This window comes from Electrona antarctica, assembly GCF_951216825.1.
Source record: "Electrona antarctica genome assembly, chromosome: 7".
In the NCBI taxonomy this organism is placed as follows: Eukaryota; Metazoa; Chordata; class Actinopteri; order Myctophiformes; family Myctophidae; genus Electrona; species Electrona antarctica.
In genome coordinates this window covers 57230443-57250289 of record NC_136812.1, presented here as the reverse complement: position 1 = coordinate 57250289, position 19847 = coordinate 57230443, and the positions used below count along the sequence as shown (strand labels likewise).

At 44.8% G+C, this 19847-nt stretch overlaps 1 protein-coding gene across 4 annotated transcripts in view; it reads left to right on the top strand.

Annotated features, from left to right (window-relative positions):
• map1sa (microtubule-associated protein 1Sa) overlaps window positions 1-19847 on the top strand; it is a 51857-nt gene that overhangs the window by 4887 nt on the left and 27123 nt on the right. For all 4 annotated transcript variants that reach the window (XM_079504920.1, XM_079504919.1, XM_079504918.1 and 1 more), the window contains exons 3-12: window positions 1866-1948; window positions 5804-5944; window positions 6896-7006; window positions 7826-8159; window positions 9080-9275; window positions 10920-11182; window positions 15976-16082; window positions 17025-17164; window positions 17654-17754; window positions 19641-19847. In XM_079504920.1, coding sequence (XP_079361046.1) covers window positions 1866-1948; window positions 5804-5944; window positions 6896-7006; window positions 7826-8159; window positions 9080-9275; window positions 10920-11182; window positions 15976-16082; window positions 17025-17164; window positions 17654-17754; window positions 19641-19847 — 1683 coding nt within the window. The remainder of the gene's footprint in view (window positions 1-1865; window positions 1949-5803; window positions 5945-6895; window positions 7007-7825; window positions 8160-9079; window positions 9276-10919; window positions 11183-15975; window positions 16083-17024; window positions 17165-17653; window positions 17755-19640) is intronic.

Here is a 19847-nt window from a genome sequence, read left to right as displayed (position 1 = left end):
GGAGGCTGACTTTTGAAAAAACATTTTGTTTTATATTACTCCTCCAGATTCTGTCAAAATCCCACAAATCGTTACACAGTATCTCTATAGTCATAATATGACTATAGAGATACTGTGTAACGAGCCAAAATAAAATATCGGACAGATCCGGCTTGAACATATTATGTTCAAGCCGGATCTGTCCGATATTTTATTTTGGCTCTAATCTTTGCTTCTGGGGCGTGCCTGGAACAACATATTTTCAGATGGGGGTCCGCAGCCAAATACAGCTAATTCTGGGGGTCCTTGACATGAAAAAGGTTGAGCACCACTGACATAGGGCCAATTCATACTGCTATTTTACCGCTGTTTCGGCGCTGTAGTGCCGAAATGATTTCGGCTCGTCAGAAATGCTCAGTAGCACCGAAGAGCCGACTTTAGGACGGTCCCCGCCCCCCCGAACCTCAAATGACGTCACATTGTAGGCTCTACAGCGCCGAACCGACTTTTATTCGGCTCTAAAATAGGAGTATGAATCGGCCCTTAGAAACAGATGTTTTTCAGTAAACTGTCAAGATTTTAGAAGTAATTTGTAGAATCGTTCTCAGGTCTAAATGCGTTAATAGTTTAACTACTGCTTCTCAACTGTGCCGTAGGGCTTTAAGCAACTAGTCGACTATTCAACTAGTCGACTAGTAAATCCACTAGTCGACCTTGTTGGTACTAGTTGACTAGTTGATAAGAATCGTCCTCGGTTCTAAATGGGTTAAGGTCAACCACACCAATGCAACTCCTTTTTGAGTTGCAAGGAGTTGCATTGGTGTGGTTTGGGCTAAACCCAGTATGTTGTGTGAGTGAAGTAATGGAGCTTTTATTAACACTGTCTTCAGGGTGATGATGTCACTGTCATCTGACTGAGGACGCATGCACGCACGCACGCACGCACGCACGCACGCACGCACGCAGCCCCGCAGTGCACACTGTACTTTTAAATGAGCAGCTGATCAGGCTCCAGGCTCTTAGTATTTATTATTGTTGTTGTTGTTAAATCGTTACATGATGCTGAAATACTGCGTTTTCCATAGCAACACACTTGACAGGGCCGTCTGCGTAGATCAGCTATTTTTCCAGTTATTATTTTTAACTATCATTTTTATCCCACGATTTTGTAACCCCAATTGTATCGTTTCCCTTTTCTATGTCATATACACTAAACACAAGCCAACAGATAAGTGCAAATTTTGTAGATGCTTTTTGTTCTTGCTTAAAACCCAATCCAAGCCAGGAAACGTCAGGTTACATTTTATTATTATTTTATTTATTTATTTTTTAGAAACGCTGGCACCTGGTTTGTGTTTCTATTGTAATGTATTGGCATGGATTGTGTTTTAATGTAAATCGCTCTGGATTAAGAGCGTCTGCTAAATGCCTAAATTGTAATTGTATTGTTAGCATTGCACGCACGCAAGCGCGCACGCACACACAGGATTCTTCAGTACAGTGGAGATGTTGTGTGTATATGTGTATATATTTTAGTATATATTTGTATATATATTTCAGGACAGAGGACTCTTCAGTACAGCGGAGATGTTGTGTGTGTATATGTGTATATATTTTAGTATATATTTGTATATATATTTCAGGACAGAGGACTCTTCAGTACAGCGGAGATGTTTTGTGTATATTTGTATATATTTTAGTATATATTTGTATATATATTTCAGGACAGAGGACTCTTCAGTACAGCGGAGATGTTGTGTGTATATGTGTATATATTTTAGTATATATTTGTATATATATTTCAGGACAGAGGACTCTTCAGTACAGCGGAGATGTTTTGTGTATATGTGTATATATTTTAGTATATATTTGTATATATATTTCAGGACAGAGGACTCTTCAGTACAGCGGAGATGTTTTGGACACTCATGTGGTGGTGAACCCCACCCCCACCTACGTCTGTTCTGAGGTAAGACATTTTAATCCCACCCCCTGACCCCACCCTTTTTTTTGGAGGGAAGTGAATCTTGGGGGTCTTCAAAGTGAAAGACCCATAGATATTGTCTCTGCCTGATATTGTCCTCCTTGAATCTAATGGCTATTAAGGCCGATTCATACTTTTAGCTGACCAACAGTTTTAGCTGACCACCTAAAACTACAACACGATGTCACTGACCGTGGTGGTAAGAGACTCACCGCTCACCCAAACACATCTCTCTGTTTTTACTAAAACTACAACACGACGTCACTGAGCCGCGGTGATAAGAGACTTACCGCTCACCCAAACACATCTCTCTGTTTTTACTAAAACTACAACACGACGTCCCTGAGCCGCGGTGATAAGAGACTCACCGCTCACCCAAACACATCTCTCTGTTTTTACTAAAACTACAACACAACGTCACTGAGCCGCGGTGATAAGAGACTCACCGCTCACCCAAACACATCTCTCTGTTTTTACTAAAACTACAACACGACGTCACTGAGCCGCGGTGATAAGAGACTCACCGCTCACCCAAACACATCTCTCTGTTTTTACTAAAACTACAACACGACGTCACTGAGCCGCGGTGATAAGAGACTCACCGCTCACCCAAACACATCTCTCTGTTTTTACTAAAACTACAACACGACGTCACTGAGCCGCGGTGATAAGAGACTCACCGCTCACCCAAACACATCTCTCTGTTTTTACTAAAACTACAACACGACGTCACTGAGCCGCGGTGATAAGAGACTCACCGCTCACCCAAACACATCTCTCTGTTTTTACTAAAACTACAACACGACGTCACTGAGCCGCGGTGATAAGAGACTCACCGCTCACCCAAACACATCTCTCTGTTTTTACTAAAACTACAACACGACGTCACTGAGCCGCGGTGATAAGAGACTCACCGCTCACCCAAACACATCTCTCTGTTTTTACTAAAACTACAACACGACGTCACTGAGCCGCGGTGATAAGAGACTCGCCGCTCACCCAAACACATCTCTCTGTTTTTACTAAAACTACAACACGACGTCACTGAGCCGCGGTGATAAGAGACTCACCGCTCACCCAAACACATCTCTCTGTTTTTACTAAAACTACAACACGACGTCACTGAGCCGCGGTGATAAGAGACTCACCGCTCACCCAAACACATCTCTCTGTTTTTACTAAAACTACAACACGACGTCACTGAGCCGCGGTGATAAGAGACTCACCGCTCACCCAAACACATCTCTCTGTTTATCCGAAAACTACAACAGGACGTCACTGAGCCGCGGTGACAAGGGTCTCACAGTCACCCAAACACGTCTGTCTGTTTTTACTAACCGGAGGTCACCTTATCACCTAAACCTGGAGTATGCATAGGCCTTCACCACTCACCCCGACACTCTCTGTTTTTACTAGCCACCTTATCACCTAGAACTGGAGTACGAATATAGTTAAGCTTTTAACTAGAGTTGTCCCGATATCATTTTTTTTCAGACCGAGTACAAGTACTTCATTTTTAGTACTCGCCGATACCTAGTACTGATATGAGTACTTTTCATTTTTGTTTGGTGTTTTGTTTTTGAGTTATTTTACCCCCTTTTTCCTCCAATTTCATTTCATTGTCAAGCCTTGTACTTGTAATGATACTGTAATGTTCAATTACCACAATAATAATAATAGCCTGAAACGATACAACGTTTTGTTCCAATTTAATGTTTTGAGTATCAGGGGTACTTGAGGGTGGTATCGGCCCGAGTAACCCATACCACTATTGGTATCGGGACAATTCTACTTTTAACCACTAAAAGCGTTATTCATAGTCTGGATTGTCGGTGGTGAGGTGACCACCGGACTACAACATGACGTCACTGAGCCGCGGTGAAGAGCAAACCAACCGCCACCGCCCCAGCCCTTCTCTCTGTTTTTACTCACCACCGCTCAACGTTATTTCAGCTCCGGTGGTCACCTCACCACCGAAAATCCAGACTATGAATGAGCCTTAACACAACACATCTCTCTGTTTTTACTGGTGGTCGTCGCCTTATCACCTGAAAAGTGGAGCATGAATAGGCCTTTTTTAGTCGGGCTATGGATTCCAAAGAACACACTGACCTCTCTCAGTCAGTCGGTGAGCTGAGTTGAATCAAAGCTCTTTTCACCGGAGGTTAATTCGTCGCATCGCCCTGCTCATTCCCGACCTCCCACAATGCACTGCTTTTTGGTTCTGTGAGGAACCCTCCCGACCGCTTTGAAAACAGCAGATCTACAAGCCCCACAACACATCGCGCCGCGACGTGTTGTGGGGCTTGTAGAGCTGCTGTTTTCGGAGTTGCGTGCAACCTATTTTGGGCATTTAAGGGTGGTTTCTACTTGGGTTAGCTTTATGTGTGTGTGTGTGTGTGTGTGTGTGTGTGTTAGCTTTATGTGTGTGTGTGTGTGTGTGTGTGTGTGTGTGTGTGTGTGTGTGTGTGTGTGTGTGTGTGTGTGTGTGTGTGTGTGTGTGTGTGTGTGTGTGTGTGTGTGTGTGTGTGTGTGTGTGTGTGTGTGTGTGTGTGTGTGTGTGTGATTCCTTGGCATTAACATGCTTACGTCTCAGGCGTGTCGTTTGTAGCGGCAGAGAAACATGGCCACCTTTTTTCCGATCGCAGACACGAGACGAAGGACGTCGCCCTGAGATTATTACAACACTGAGGTTTAAGATGTCATTATTATTATTATTACTACCAGTAAGACGCCCTGAGGGGGAGAAGCGCTGAAACCACATAGCTTCTTAATACGGCACAGTAGGGCTTTCACTTCTAGAGATTTTGACTAGTTGCCGACTAGTAAACACACACACGCATATATTAACTGTATATATGATGATTTGGGGTGGTACAGTACAGTACAGTGACAGTACAGTAGAGGGACCCCCTGGGGACCCCCACACGGTAACTATCATTTCTCAACCATTTTGGACGCGGGGCGGCTCACCGGAACTGGGCCGGCACCCTGGCTGCATTCCTGGGGTTCTGGCTGTTCCGGGGACCCCCCGGGGACCCCCACACGGTAACTCTGTCATTTCTCAAGCGTTTCGGATGCGGGGCGGCTCGCCGGAACCGGGCCGGCATCCTGGCCGCGTTCCTCTGGGTCTGGAACTTCCGGGGACCCCCCGGGGATCCCCACACGTAGTTGCACCACTCACTTCACTTCACTTCTGCCCACAGTAGAGAGGGAGAGAGAAAGATGCAGCAAAGGTCGGCGCAGGATTTGCTCAGACATCAGAGCCTTAACAGCTTCCGCGCCATTGCCGACGATTAAAGTCAATTGAAGCTTAATTTTGATACTGGCGCTTAACGCCATTGCCGACGGCCTTCGGCAATTGAGCTTTTATAGCGCGTTCGATTGCTCGAGCCAAAATGCTACTCACGTTAGCCGGTTAGCTAGCTGTGTTGTTAGCACAGCATTGGATCGCCCATCTTAGATCGTCGTCGCCATAAGCATCCATTCTATCCATTTCTTTCAATCGCCTGTAACTCCTATTCCTTGTCCCAGATGGCATTTTTGGTCAAAACAGCGTTTCTTTGACGGCACAGAGCTGACAATCTAGAGCTCTCCGGAGCTCCGGCCTGGATTCACATTGTAAACAAGGCCCATCCAGCTGTGTGAAAACTCCTAACGTAGGACTACCGGTTGTGGACCGGAAATGGCGGATTTTCAAAATAAGAGCTCACATTAAAAAAATGCTGGCGTGAATTAGATCCTAATTTTTCAATAAATGATAGCGGTCTAAGTGTTAATATAAACAATTTATTCCATGATGTGGACATTAAACAGTTAACGCCTCCTCTTCCCCCATAGGTCCATCGTCTCGTCGCCGACGCGTCTCGTCACAAACTCTTGCTGCTGGTTGGTCAGTGCGTGGATGGGGGCGGGGACATCGTGCTGCAGAATGGCAGCTTTTCGCTCGGCGATTTCGTCCAGGTCTTCGCCGACGCCGAGGTGAGTCGAGAAGACGTGCTGTGACATTATCGTATTGCTCCTCAGATATCTCCATATATGGGCATATGAGACAGACAGACAGACAGACGATCTACAAGCTCACTGCGAGGCGTTGTGAGCTTGTAGATCTGCAATTTTCCGGTCAATACATAATGATGGGGGGGGGGGGGGGGGGGGTCACGACCTTAGAATATTGAGAACCACTACCCTCAAAATAAATAAATCGATACCACTTTTTCAAAATAAAAGTACGTTCGTAATTGGACTTCGCCTTAGCCCGCAGCACTTGCCCTATAGCCTCGACGACCTCACGACCGTATGCACCTTAAGGCTCAACTTATATCATTTAGATGGCATTTTATGTAGACGGCACTCTACAGTGTATACTCATATCAATTAATCAAAGATATTCCACTGTTGCTTACGATTCCTGATGACTATTGCTTATGTATTTGATATATTACCATGTGTTGTTCTATCTTACTGTAACTCTGGATTAAGAGACCAGATTTGACTGAGAGCCTTCCATCGTGCAGCCTCCAGCTTTTCACCAGAGGAGAATGTTTTTTTAATCCAAAATGAGTTAATAGCACAGCAGGCAGACTCTGCACATACTAGAGCATGTCTGAAATAAATATCAGAGCTGAAATCGACATGTAAATATGACATAAATGCTTAAACATGTAGCTAGGTGTAATGTTAGGGACCACAGAAGTGAACCTTTCAAGCCTGTTTTATCAACTCGCTGTTTTCCGCAAGACATTGCTCTATAAGCCTCCAAAACTCTCCAAAACTGGTGGGTCAAACTGAACGACCAATATGTCAATTTGAAGCTATGATTCCCTGCTTCCATATGACATGAAAATTCCAAAAAATCCAATGACAGTCCCTCCTTCAAATGTTGTCACGTATGTTGTTAATAACTTATTCAAATTTTGATTCTCCACCCAGATTGGAGATCTGCTGGGGTCATGTGACCCGTCGTTAAAAGGCATCCTGACGGTCAGCTGTCCCGACGCTGGTCTGTGGAGGAACTCTGAGCTGGCCAAACACAACCTGCAGGTAAGACTACAAATACCACAATGCCACCCGTAGAAATAGAAACATAGCCTTCATATAGGACTACAAATCCAACCTGTAGGGCTACAAACATGGCCTACAAGTAGGACTACAGATACAACCTGTAGAACTACAAACATGGCCTACAGGTAGGACAACAAACCGAGGGCCCAGCAACCTCAGCACAGCAGTTTATCTGGCTCTCGTAGAAAGTTGAAACTAAACAGCACCTGCAGAACTACAAACATGGCCTCTGAGCTGGACAAACACAACCTGCATGCGGGACTACAAATACCACAATGCCACCCGTAGAAATAGAAACATAGCCTTCATGTAGGACTACAAATCCAACCTGTAGGGCTACAAACATGGCCTACAAGTAGGACTACAGATACAACCTGTAGAACTACAAACATGGCCTACAGGTAGGACAACAAACCGAGGGCCCAGCAACCTCAGCACAGCAGTTTATCTGGCTCTCGTAGAAAGTTGAAACTAAACAGACCTTGTTGTTTTTAGCGTGGTATCTTTCATGCATGAGGAGCAGACTAGCGCACTGTGCGGTGACGTCAGCTTTTTGTTAACACGAGGCCCGCCAGGAACATAGACACGTAGAATAGCGTACCGTGCCACACCCGGAAAAGCCGTTTTAACAGGGATGTATTATTTAATGCATGTTTTAATACGATCGTATTAAAAGCTACTGTTCGTTAGCTCTGTTATGCTTCTGAGCCAATGGCCGCGGCCATTTTGAAGATGCGCGCGCATCCACTTACATTGCCTGCTCTGTTTTCAGACAGTATTGTATTTTAACTTCCACAGGGCTTCATAGACATCCGCATCAACCCCCCCGCGGTGCTCAAGGAGATGGAGGGCCTCCAGGAGTTCACGGAGTACCTCAGCGAGTCCCTGGAGCCCGAGTCTCCCTTCTCGCTGCTGGCCCCTCCCTCCCAGGTGGGCTTCCTGAAGATGTGGCGCCCGTGCTGCTACGTGTTCCCCGGCGGCCGCGGGGACTCCGCCTTCTTCGCCGTGAACGGCTTCAACGTGCTGGTGAACGGCGGCTCGGAGCCGCGCGCGGCCTTCTGGAAGCTGGTGCGCCACCTGGACCGCGTCGACGCCCTCCTGGTCACCCACCTGGGGACCGACAACCTGCCAGGTATACAGTAGGTCGCTGTTCCCCGGTCGACCCGTGTTGTTTTTTTTGGCAGCACATTTTTATTTTGGTTTTAGTCATAGTTTTCATTTAGTTTCAGTCACATTTTAGTCACCTGGAATGTGTTTAGTGTTCGTCTAGTTTTAGTCGACTTTAAGCTACAGTTGATTTAGTCGACTAAAATGTATTTTGGCGGGCCTTGATGCCCTCGTAATGGCTGGTTTTACAATTGCTGAAAATAGCCGATCTACAAGCTCACAACGCGTCGCGCTCGGCTATTTTCAGCATGCAACCAAGAGTAAAATGACTTATAATGGATCTCTAGTCCACTAGTCCCTTCCTAACATTTTAGTCTAGTTTTTATTTGTTGACAAAATTGTCAATATATTTAGTCTTAGTTTTAGTCATCATAGCTTAGTTTTCATTTAGTTTCCATTTAGTTTTCGTCAGTGAAAAAAGGTAGTCGACGGACATTTTTCGTTATAGTATTAGTCGACGAAAACAACACTGCGGTCAACACGGTTAGGGACCACATGGCATGTTCCGATCAGAGCCATAGAGTAAGACAAGAGTTCTGACAACTCCGTTCCCTTCATGGGGCTTCAGTCCAATGGCGGCTCTTCTACATAGACTTCTATTGGTGAAGAGCATAGCGAATAGGGGCAAGTCCTGGAAGTTGGCAGAAATGCATTGGACTCGGGCAACAGCCCAGCTTTAATGATCTTAAATGCCATTTTTTTAGATTGTTTTGTTTTAGTAATAATACAACATAAACATTTTTTTTTTAAATGGCCGTCGCGAGACACGGCCAAAGCATTTTCGGGGGTCCCCAGCCAAAAACGTTGAGAAGTCGCTCTGGTTTCAGAGTGTCTGATAAAATGCCTACATTGTAAAAAAAACAAATGTAAATTGCCGTCCAATAGGAGTCAACAGCCTCCTGGTGAGGAAGGCGGCCGAACAGGAAGAGGAGGAGTCCCATTCGGCGGGACAGGGCACGTCTTCTCAGAGCAACGAGGAGGCTGATTGGCTGAAGAATCTCATCTCTCCGGACCTGGGCGTGGTCTTCCTCAATGCTCCCGATAGGCTGAAGAGCCTCGCTCCGGACCCCGCCCACATGAGGTCAGTGCGCTTGACTCCTCCCCCCTCCTCTAGACCGGGGGACGGTCAATCTAAGGTTTGGCCCAAAGGAAATTGCAATAATAATCGTTCAAGGTTTTTCATGATCCTTGGGGTCATCCAAATAACATATTAACCCATTTTGGACGGGAACCCCTTTTGGTGTTTTAAGCATTATTTTATATTTTTGCTATTGCAAAATAACAGATCTACAAGCTCATAGTGCGACACTGAGTGCCACGCTACGAGCGTGTAGCTGGGACACTACACTGTCTCTCTGCATTCTATGATCCTATAGTTTACTGAGACGCTACACTGTCTCTCTGCATTCTATGATCCTATAGTTTACTGAGACGCTACACTGTCTCTCTGCATTCTATGATCCTATAGTTTAGTAGTTTACTGAGGCACTACACTGTCTCTCTGCATTCTATGATCCTATAGTTTACTGAGACACTACATTACATTACATTACAGTCATTTAGCAGACGCTTTTATCCAAAGCGACTTACAATAACTGTCTCTCTGCATTCTATGATCCTAAAGTTTACTGAGACACTACACTGTCTCTCTGCATGCTATGATCATATAGTTTACTGAGACGCTACACTGTCTCTCTGCATTCTATGATCATATAGTTTACTGAGGCACTACACTGTCTTTCTGCATTCTATGATCCTATAGTTTACTGAGACGCTACACTGTCTCTCTGCATTCTATGATCCTATAGTTTACTGAGACGCTACACTGTCTCTCTGCATTCTATGATCCTATAGTTTACTGAGACGCAACACTGTCTCTCTGCATTCTATGATCCTATAGTTTACTGAGACACTACACTGTCTCTCTGCATTCTATGATCCTATAGTTTACTGAGACGCTACACTGTCTCTCTGCATTCTATGATCCTATAGTTTACTGAGACGCTACACTGTCTCTCTGCATTCTATGATCCTATAGTTTACTGAGACGCTACACTGTCTCTCTGCATTCTATGATCATATAGTTTACTGAGACGCTACACTGTCTCTCTGCATTCTATGATCATATAGTTTACTGAGGCACTACACTGTCTTTCTGCATTCTATGATCCTATAGTTAACTGAGACGCTACACTGTCTCTCTGCATTCTATGATCCTATAGTTTACTGAGACACTACACTGTCTCTCTGCATTCTATGATCCTATAGTTTACTGAGACACTACACTGTCTCTCTGCATTCTACAATCCTAGAGTTTACTGAGACGCTACACTGTCTCTCTGCATTCTACGATCCTATAGTTTACTGAGACGCTACACTGTCTCTCTGCATTCTACGATCCTATAGTTTACTGAGACGCTACACTGTCTCTCTGCATTCTATGATCCTATAGTTTACTGAGACGCTACACTGTCTCTCTGCATTCTATGATCCTATAGTTTACTGAGACGCTACACTGTCTCTCTGCATTCTATGATCCTATAGTTTACTGAGACGCTACACTGTCTCTCTGCATTCTATGATCCTATAGTTTACTGAGACGCTACACTGTCTCTCTGCATTCTATGATCCTATAGTTTACTGAGACACTACACTGTCTCTCTGTATTGTGTGTGTGTGCGTGCGTGCGTGTGTGTGTGTGTGTGCGTGTGTGTGTAACTCTTAGGAGTTGGGACCAGGCCGCCCTCACCCTCAGACACCTAGAGAGGCTCAACATGCGCGCCGAGGCCCTCTGTCGGCCCAGCGGACCGGGCGGCATCGAACCGCTCATCCTCTTCCAGAAGATGGGTGTGGGCCGGCTGGAGATGTACACGCTGAACCCCGTGAGAGGGAGCAAAGACCTGGACACTCTGATGACCTCCTGGCCCGAGATGTCACTACTACAATCTCATAGTAGTAATAACAACAACAGCAAAGGTTCACAGCATGGTTAGTAGCGTTTCTTTATTTTATTTCACTTTTTTCAATTACTGTTTTAGTTTCATTTTAGTTTTTTAGGTGGTCAAATGCGGAAGTGCAACCGAGCGCTCAATGTTAAAGCACAGCTGCACGGGGTTTCCCGGTCATGAATCCACGGGTCCGCCTGTAGTCCCTCCTCCTACCACTAGGGCCCAGTGCTTCAACGTTGAATAGCCTCACTGGCCCCTTGGGCCTGGACCAGTAGGCCAGCGGGCACCTTTATCGATAGATTTTAACAGTATTGGGCACTTTGAGACAAATGTCAGCAATGTTTTCTCAAGACTACGTAAATAGTATACAAAAATCAGATTTAAGATGCAGTGATGTAAATAGGTTTTCAATGTAATGAGTCCCGGGATGCAGGGATGGTCTTTTAGATGAGTCCCAGGGAGATTTTATGAGTCCCACTTCAACAACGTTAGGAGTCATATTTTGCCATTCTTTACAAATTGCAGCATTTAACTCCCATTTCATTTTATATGGTTATAATGTGGTTATATTCATGTAGAAAACTGAATAAGAAATTGTTATTATAACTAAAGCTAGCAAAATAAATTGGAATAAAAATAATTCTCTACATATTTCATATTATTTTATATGAAATCTATTATAATTCTGCCAGTTTTTAGTTATGTTGTTGGTTTACGTTGGTTTACGTTTAGAAAATGGGTTTGCTAATATTTTCTGTTGCCCCAATGCTCTGCAGTTGGCTTTGGCACTTTTTTGGGGGGGCATTTTAATGTGTGTGGTGGCACTGGTTCCGATCTTAAATCCCTTTATTTTAGATCGTTTTTTAGTAATAGTACAACATAAACATTACAGAGACTGTAGCCTAGTTGTCACTGTACAATACTTTAAAACAGTTGTCATGTTGCACACATGCCTACAATTGCTGTTATTTGCGCTGCCCGCGTTGTATTTCAAACTCCAGCTTGTCACACTCCAGGCTGCATGAACAGCGCTGCTCGAGCACTGTTTTCTGCCCCCTCAATGGCGCAAAGTTCTCTGTTGTACTTCAATGGCTAGTTGGCTACAACGGTAGCTTTGCGGTAGTCAAAACTAAAAGCGAGTGACTGACTGGCACGGCTTACGGCTATCAAGTTAGCCATGTGCTATCTGTGGTTTGAGGGTTTTCTCGTCAGCGAAAAGTCAACTAACAGAACACGTTGACATGCATGCTGATCTTCCTTAATAATAAAAAGAAAAGGCTTAGCCCAAGCGGCCAGTGGCTTTATAGGTATAGGTTGCTCCGTTGCTCAGATCTGGACTGGACTTATTTATGTTTTGGACTAGGACCGGCGGACACCTGTACTGTAGACGCGCAGATGCATGCATGCGTGCAGATGCGATGCGTTGCTTATTGATGATTAAGCCTACAACAATTTATTTGTATTGTTAATGTTGCTTTTTTGTTTGGAGCATAAATAAATGTATACCATTCGACTACCAACGTTAATTATGTAGCCTATACATGCATATTACATTTGGGGTAGCCTATAAATCAACAACCGTTAATTAACCGGATAATGCCATCGGCTACCCGGCTGGGAAATTAACCGTTACCGACATGCCTACACCGGTCCACAACGCACAACATACAACAGTGTCGGCGTTTGTTACACACGATGAGTTTCCCATTCAATCGGGTCTAGTTGCTTGTCATGCTCAAAAATGTTCCCGTGTCTTTCTGTCGGAGGCAGCGCCGTTTAGATGAGAGAGTTGCGACAACTCCGTTCACCGTTTATTCACGGAGCTTCATGAGTCACTGAACGGTATGTTGTCGTCACTCTCTCTCTCTAAACGGCTCTGGTCTCCAGGCTGCGCTCTGCTCACCGCTCAGCGCTCGTCTCTGAGCAAGATGGCGGCGCCCGCCTGTGTTGTTTTTATGACAAACTAGTGGTTCTACAACGATTCCTACGTGGATTTTACTGTTTATAACGTAGGATGAGGTCGGATGGGGCCATGAAAAATGATCGTGTCCGTGGATTTATTGTTTTACCGCGATTTATTTTCCTCACATCTCACACACGAGTACAGTAGTGCATCCCGTGGACGCAGAGGTTGTTACTGTATTGCATCCCATAACTATAAACTGCGTTTATAGTATTTTAATCTCTGAAGATGTGTTTAAAGGTCGTTAAAAAGATGCCTGTCGATGTCCCCACAAGCGTCCTATAGTGTCTGATGCCCTTCGGAAATAGCCAACCAGTGCAGCTACGTCTGAACATTCTAGAGTGTTACCGGATTGGTTTAGTTGTGCAAGTGACGTCTTAGGTGCTCTCTCTCGCTGTCCGTGGCTGTGTTGTGGGGGGAGCGGGGCCAGAAGACAGCCACGGAGCAAGCTTGTCTCATCAATACCACGTGGCACTCCCATTGATAATGAGTTGCGAGCTTCTCTGCCCCCCAGGACAGCGAGAGAGCACCCTGTCTTTTATGTGTGAGCGAACGCCTTAGCAAATACACCTGATGTTTGTTTTTGTTGACACCAGTCACAAGGAGGTCCTGATTCTGGAGGTGGGCTATGTCTTTGATTTGTATGTGGACCAGGCATTTCCGAGATACACATTCCAAGTACCAACCATTACTTGGACTCATAGCAACCCTCGGGTATCGATGTAGATTCTCCATACTGATATTTGGTAGCCTGTGCCGTGTACATAAACTGACCACCACGAGTGGCCTAACAATAGCTGGCATGACGCAGAGCAAAGCCAAACAACTTGCCAAGTTTGGGCTGTTCTAGGCAGTGTGTCGATGTGGAGGAGAAGGTGTCATGTGTATCCTTATAGGTGTGTGTGTGGAGGAGGAGAAGGTGTCATGTGTATCCTTATAGGTGTGTGTGTGGAGGAGGAGAAGGAGTCATGTGTATCCTTATAGGTGTGTGTGTGTGTGGAGGAGGAGAAGGAGTCATGTGTATCCTTATAGGTGTGTGTGTGGAGGAGGAGAAGGTGTCATGTGTATCCTTATAGGTGTGTGTGTGGAGGAGGAGAAGGAGTCATGTGTATCCTTATAGGTGTGTGTGTGGAGGAGGAGAAGGAGTCATGTGTATCCTTATAGGTGTGTGTGTGTGGAGGAGGAGAAGGAGTCATGTGTATCCTTATAGGTCTGTGTGTGGAGGAGGAGAAGGAGTCATGTGTATCCTTATAGGTGTGTGTGTGGAGGAGGAGAAGGAGTCATGTGTATCCTTATAGGTATGTGTGTGGAGGAGGAGAAGGAGTCATGTGTATCCTTATAGGTGTGTGTGTGTGGAGGAGGAGAAGGAGTCATGTGTGCAGGGCTCCAGCGTGCGACCTTTTAGATCGCATATGCGACTTAATTTATTAAGGGTGATACTTAAAATTTAATGAGGTCGCACAGGTGCGACTTGCTGGAAGGATGAGTGGAGGAAAAAAAAACATCCCGCAGTGCTTGCCCGTTCCATTGATTGAAAACATTGGACGTTCGCCTGACGCCCAGTGTTCAAAGAACGATCGTTCACGAAAACCCACAAATAAGCCCTTCAGACTTGGATGGTCAGAGCGGCGCGATTACATACAAAGTCAATTCAAAGACGAGAATTGCGCAAACGGGCGCGGCGCGACCTGCCGCGGTACAAACTGGACGAACCGAGGCGAATATATATTCAGGTCTGAACGCAGCTTATCCGACACAAATTAACTAATCTTTCTCAGCTGTACAATTTCACTGGAGCGCGCAGCGCGCATATCTAACTGCATGATGATCAGTCATGATCTACACAGACAGCCGACTCCCGACCCAAACACTGAGTGAAACTTAGTAAACGTGTTGTTTGATTAAACATGTGCCACGAAATGTGCCACGAAAAATAGCTTCCAAAGCTTGTTATGTTTGCATCGAGGAGGTAGCCTGTTCACGCTCACGCTGATCTACAAGCTCACATGTAGATCAGCTATTTTCAGCACGCGGAGATATGCAGGCTCTGAGAGCATTCAGAAACTTTTGCCTTCACAATAAAAGCATGCAGCTTTCACAAGTTGGCCCATAAAGACAAGGAAAAGGATTAAAAATTTGGTGGCATTTCACATTGCAAAAGATTTTTTCCAAAATGTAAAAATATTATAATAAGGAATTAATTTGGATAATGGTAATGGAGATATTGTACAAATTGTCACTTTATTAATCCAAAAGGTTTGGACTGCATTTAATTTTCAACACAAAACCTTAAACTGACTTTCTGTGTGTGGAATATAAATATTGCCTTTATTGACTGAGTGACTTTGTGGTGGGTTGAAACCATCTACAGTGTTTTGAAGTATAACCAGGTAGGTTGCTGTTTTTTACACAGTGACCTTTGTAGGGGGTTTTATGATTCAAACCACTACATAAATAAATGGCGCCCGATGTGGGGGCATTATAAGATCATGTATTAATACCACGCTATACAAAGAAAAGAATGGTGCTACCTAATTTGTGGTGGCGCTACCAAATTAAAAGGTAGGTGGCACCAGTGCTACCTGTGAAAAAGTTAGTCTGGAGCCCTGCATGTGTATCCTTATAGGTATGTGTGTGGAGGAGGAGAAGGAGTCATGTGTATCCTTATAGGTGTGTGTGTGTGGAGGAGGAGAAGGTGTCATGTGTATCCTTATAGGTGTGTGTGTGGAGGAGGAGAAGGAGTCATGTGTATTCTTAGGTGTCCATGAACTGTCAACCCTGTTATATTTGTTTTCCCTGTAATCCCTTGTAATTCGTGGCATTCAAATAAAGAACTAAAGTGCGTGTGCGTGCGTGCGTGTGTCTCTCAGAGCTCTCTCTCCCCTGCATGGCGTCCGTCTGTGCGTTGCTGGTGTGGCATCCGTCCAACCCTCAGGAGAGGATCGTCAGGGTGCTGTTCCCTGGATGCTGTCCACAGGTACACAGCTGTTAGCAATGAACACATTTAGACCTGAGGCCGATTAAAAAAAAAAAAAAAAGGCTTCTAAATCCTAACAGTTTTCTGAAAAACCTGCCACAATCATTTCATCATCGCCTGATCGCAATATTTTGACATAATCGCAATTATTTCACATAATCGCAATTATCTGAGATAATCTCAATTATTCTAAAAAAAAAAGGCTTCTAAAATCTAAATCAGCTTTAATTTTTCTGAAAACCCAATGTTTCTGTGTCGGTGGTGCTCAACCTTTTTCACGTCAAGGACCCCCACAATTATGTGTATTTGGCTGCGGACCCCCATCTGAAAATATGTAGTTCCAGGGACCCCCTCCCAGAAGCAAAGGTTTGCTCTGAAAGAATATATATTGAAAGATTTGCGCCACATTTTCATGATTTTTCAAAAGCTAAAGTATAACATAATCCTTAAAACACCAAAAGGGGTTCCCGTCCAGAATGGGTTAACGATGAAATGAATCCCAGGCTGCTGCCCCCGGGTAGGGAGGGGTTAACGATTCATCTATTATTTCTGTTTCGTTTACGATAGTTTTAACTGTTCCCCGGATGCTGAGTTAGTGTTAGTCTAGTTTTAGTCGACTAGATATCATACAGCTGATTTAGTCGATTTTGGTGGGCCTTGATGCCGTCATAATGACGTAGATCGGCTATTTTCAGCAAACCAAGCGTAACATTTCTTAGGCCTATACTGGATCTCTTGTCCACTAGTCCCTTCATAACATTTTAGTTTAGTCTAGTTTTTATTTATTGTCAACATATTTAGTCTTAAGTTTTAGTCACCATAGCTTAGTCTTCATTTACTTTTCCATTTTCTTTTCGTCGGTGAAAAAAGGAAGTCGACAAACTTCTTTTTTTTGGTCACGGTATTAATCGACATAAATGAATCAACACTGGCTGTCCACAGGCCAAGATCCTGGAGGGTCTGGAGAAGGTGAAACATCTGGAGTTCCTCAAACAGCCCGTGGTCTGTCTGAAGGACCTGGAGGAAGCCTCGGCCAGCAGCAGACTGGCCGGCAGACGGGCAGAGAGCCAGGAGAGTCTCAGGTCTGGGATGGATGTTAACTCTCTCTGTGTGTGTGTGTGTGTGTGTGTGTGTGTGTGTGTGTGTGTGCGTGTGCGCGTGCGTGCGGATCCAGTGGACATGTACACGCGTCATAGCGGTTTTCTTTAATCGATATCAAACAAAATAATAAAAATCGTTTTTTTTTCTTTCAGAGTAAAAGCTGCCCGGCACCCCAAGCTCCTATTTTGAAAGAAATCCCGGCGCTCATTGTGTTAACCCATTTTGGGCCGGGAACCCCATTTTGGTGTTTTAACTAAGCATTATGTTATACTTTAGCTATTTAAAAATAGCAGATCTACAAGCTCATAGCGCGCCACCAAGTGGCGCGCTACGAGCTTGTAGGTCTGCTATTTTTGAAAAATCGTGAAAATGCGGCACAAATCTTTGAATATATATTCTTTCAGAGCGAACGTTTTTTTTATTTCGACGTCAGGCTTAAATGGGTGGATTATTTGCATCTCCTATCTCAGGTCCTTGCCTAAAGATCCCAAGAGTCAGGAGAGCGTCAGGCCCAAAGACGTGACGTCCAGACCAGGAAGCTCCCTGACTAAAGACAAGCTAAAGACAACGGGTAGGCCGCTCACACTCATTACATCATCGCCTAATCGCCATAATGGGTCAATCGCTTCCGTGTTAACCCATTCAGGACGGGAACCACCAGATCTACAAGCTCATGAGCTTGTAGATCTGCTATTTTTGAAAAATCATGAAAATGTGGCGCAAATCTTTGAATATACATTCTTTCAGAGTGAATGTTTTTAACTCAAATCTTTGCTTCTGGGACGACGACGACGACATATTTTCAGATGAGTGTCGGCGGCCAATTACATATATTTTTTGGGGGTACTTGACTTGAAAATGTTTGAGAACGACTGACATAGAAACATGGGTTTTACAGAAAACTGTCAGGATTTAGAAGGTATTTGTAGAATCAGGTCTAAATGGGTTAAAATGGCAGAAATAGCAGATCTACAAGCTTACAACACATCACTTTGTGACGTGTTGTAAGCTTATAGATCAACTATTTCCGCTATTAGAAATGATTACATGTGTCAGTGATTTATTTGTATATTTCAGTTATTTGTCATATCATGCCCTGTGCAATGTGCCCTAAAGGGCAAACAGAAATGCAAATCGTCTCTATACTGCCTCCCCCTGGCCAGATGGAGGGGAAAGGAACTGGTCGGAATAACGTGTTCCTTCCACGCGGTACGTCCAACCGGGGAAACTACCGCCCCATGTCAGGTGAAAAGAAGCGGCTTGGACTCCTCATGCATTGAAGGAAGCATGAGGTCAGTCCGTTGCTCTCCCCAGGTTGGCGGAGGGAGTGTAGAGCCCAGGATTACATTAGATAATTGACACTGCGTGAAAAAATGCATTAATCGTGGTGAATCGTGGGATAAAACTTTATCAAAAATAAAGAAAAGAAATGTGGGGCGCCCGCTGGCCTAGTGGTCCAGGCGCATGACACATACTGTATAGGCTCTGGACTGACAGCGTGTCGCGTGTTCGAGTCCCGTTCATGACGACCTTTGCTGCATGTCTCTCCCCTCCTCACTCTCCCTCTTTCCTGTCTATCTTCACTTGCAACTATCCATTACAAAAAGCCAAAAACTAATCTTAAAAAAAAGCGTTCCAATGTTCAATGCATTGTTCAAAGCTTGTAGGTCTGCTGTTTTTGAAAAATCTTGAAAATGTGGCGCAAATCTGAGCGAACGTTTTTAACTCAAATCTTTGCTTCTGGGGGGGGGGGGGGGTCCCTGGAACAACATATTTTCAGATGGGGGTCGGCAGCCAATTACATATTATCTTGGGGGTCCTTGACATGAAAATGTTTGAGCACGGCTGTGGCTCAGGAGGTAGAGCAGGTCGTCCAATGATCCATGGGTCGGCGGTTCGAATCCCGGCTCCTCCTGTCTACATGTCGAAGTGTCCTTGGGCAAGACACTGAACCCCAAATTGCTCCCGATGTGCTGGTTGGTACCTTGCATGGCTTCCGCTGCAATCGGTGTATGAATGTGTGTGTGAATGGGTGAATGTAATGCACAATCTATGTAAAGCGCCTTGGATATTGAAAAATAGCAGATCTACAAGCTCAGATCTACAAGCTCATAGCGCGCTACGAGCTTGTAGGTCTGCTGTTTTTGAAAAATCTTGAAAATGTGGTGCAAAATCTGAGCCACGTTTTTAACTCAAATCTTTGCTTCTGGGGGGGTCCCTGGAACAACATATTTTCAGATGGGGGTCGGCAGCCAATGACATATTATCTTGGGGGTCCTTGACATGAAAATGTTTGAGCACCACTGACATAGAAACATGGGGTTTTTCCAAAAACTGGGTTAAGGAAAAAAGCAAAAAAAAAAGCAAAAAGGCAAATCGTACCGTTCCAATGTTCAATGCAAAAAAAACACAATTAAAAAGCAATTAATCGTCAACTTCAATTTGTAACGGCGACAGGCCCAGCGACGGGAGCAGACTCCAAGAAACAGACGGACGGCAACAAGGCCAAGCCGAAGACGCAGGCAACGACGACAGACGCGGCCGCCAGAGAGGGGAAAACCACCGACGACAAGGCCAAGGCCAAAGACGGCGGGGACGCCAAGCCGAGGCCCTCGAAGGCCGCCGAAAAACAACAACCGCTTCCGAAGAAAGAACCAACCAGGG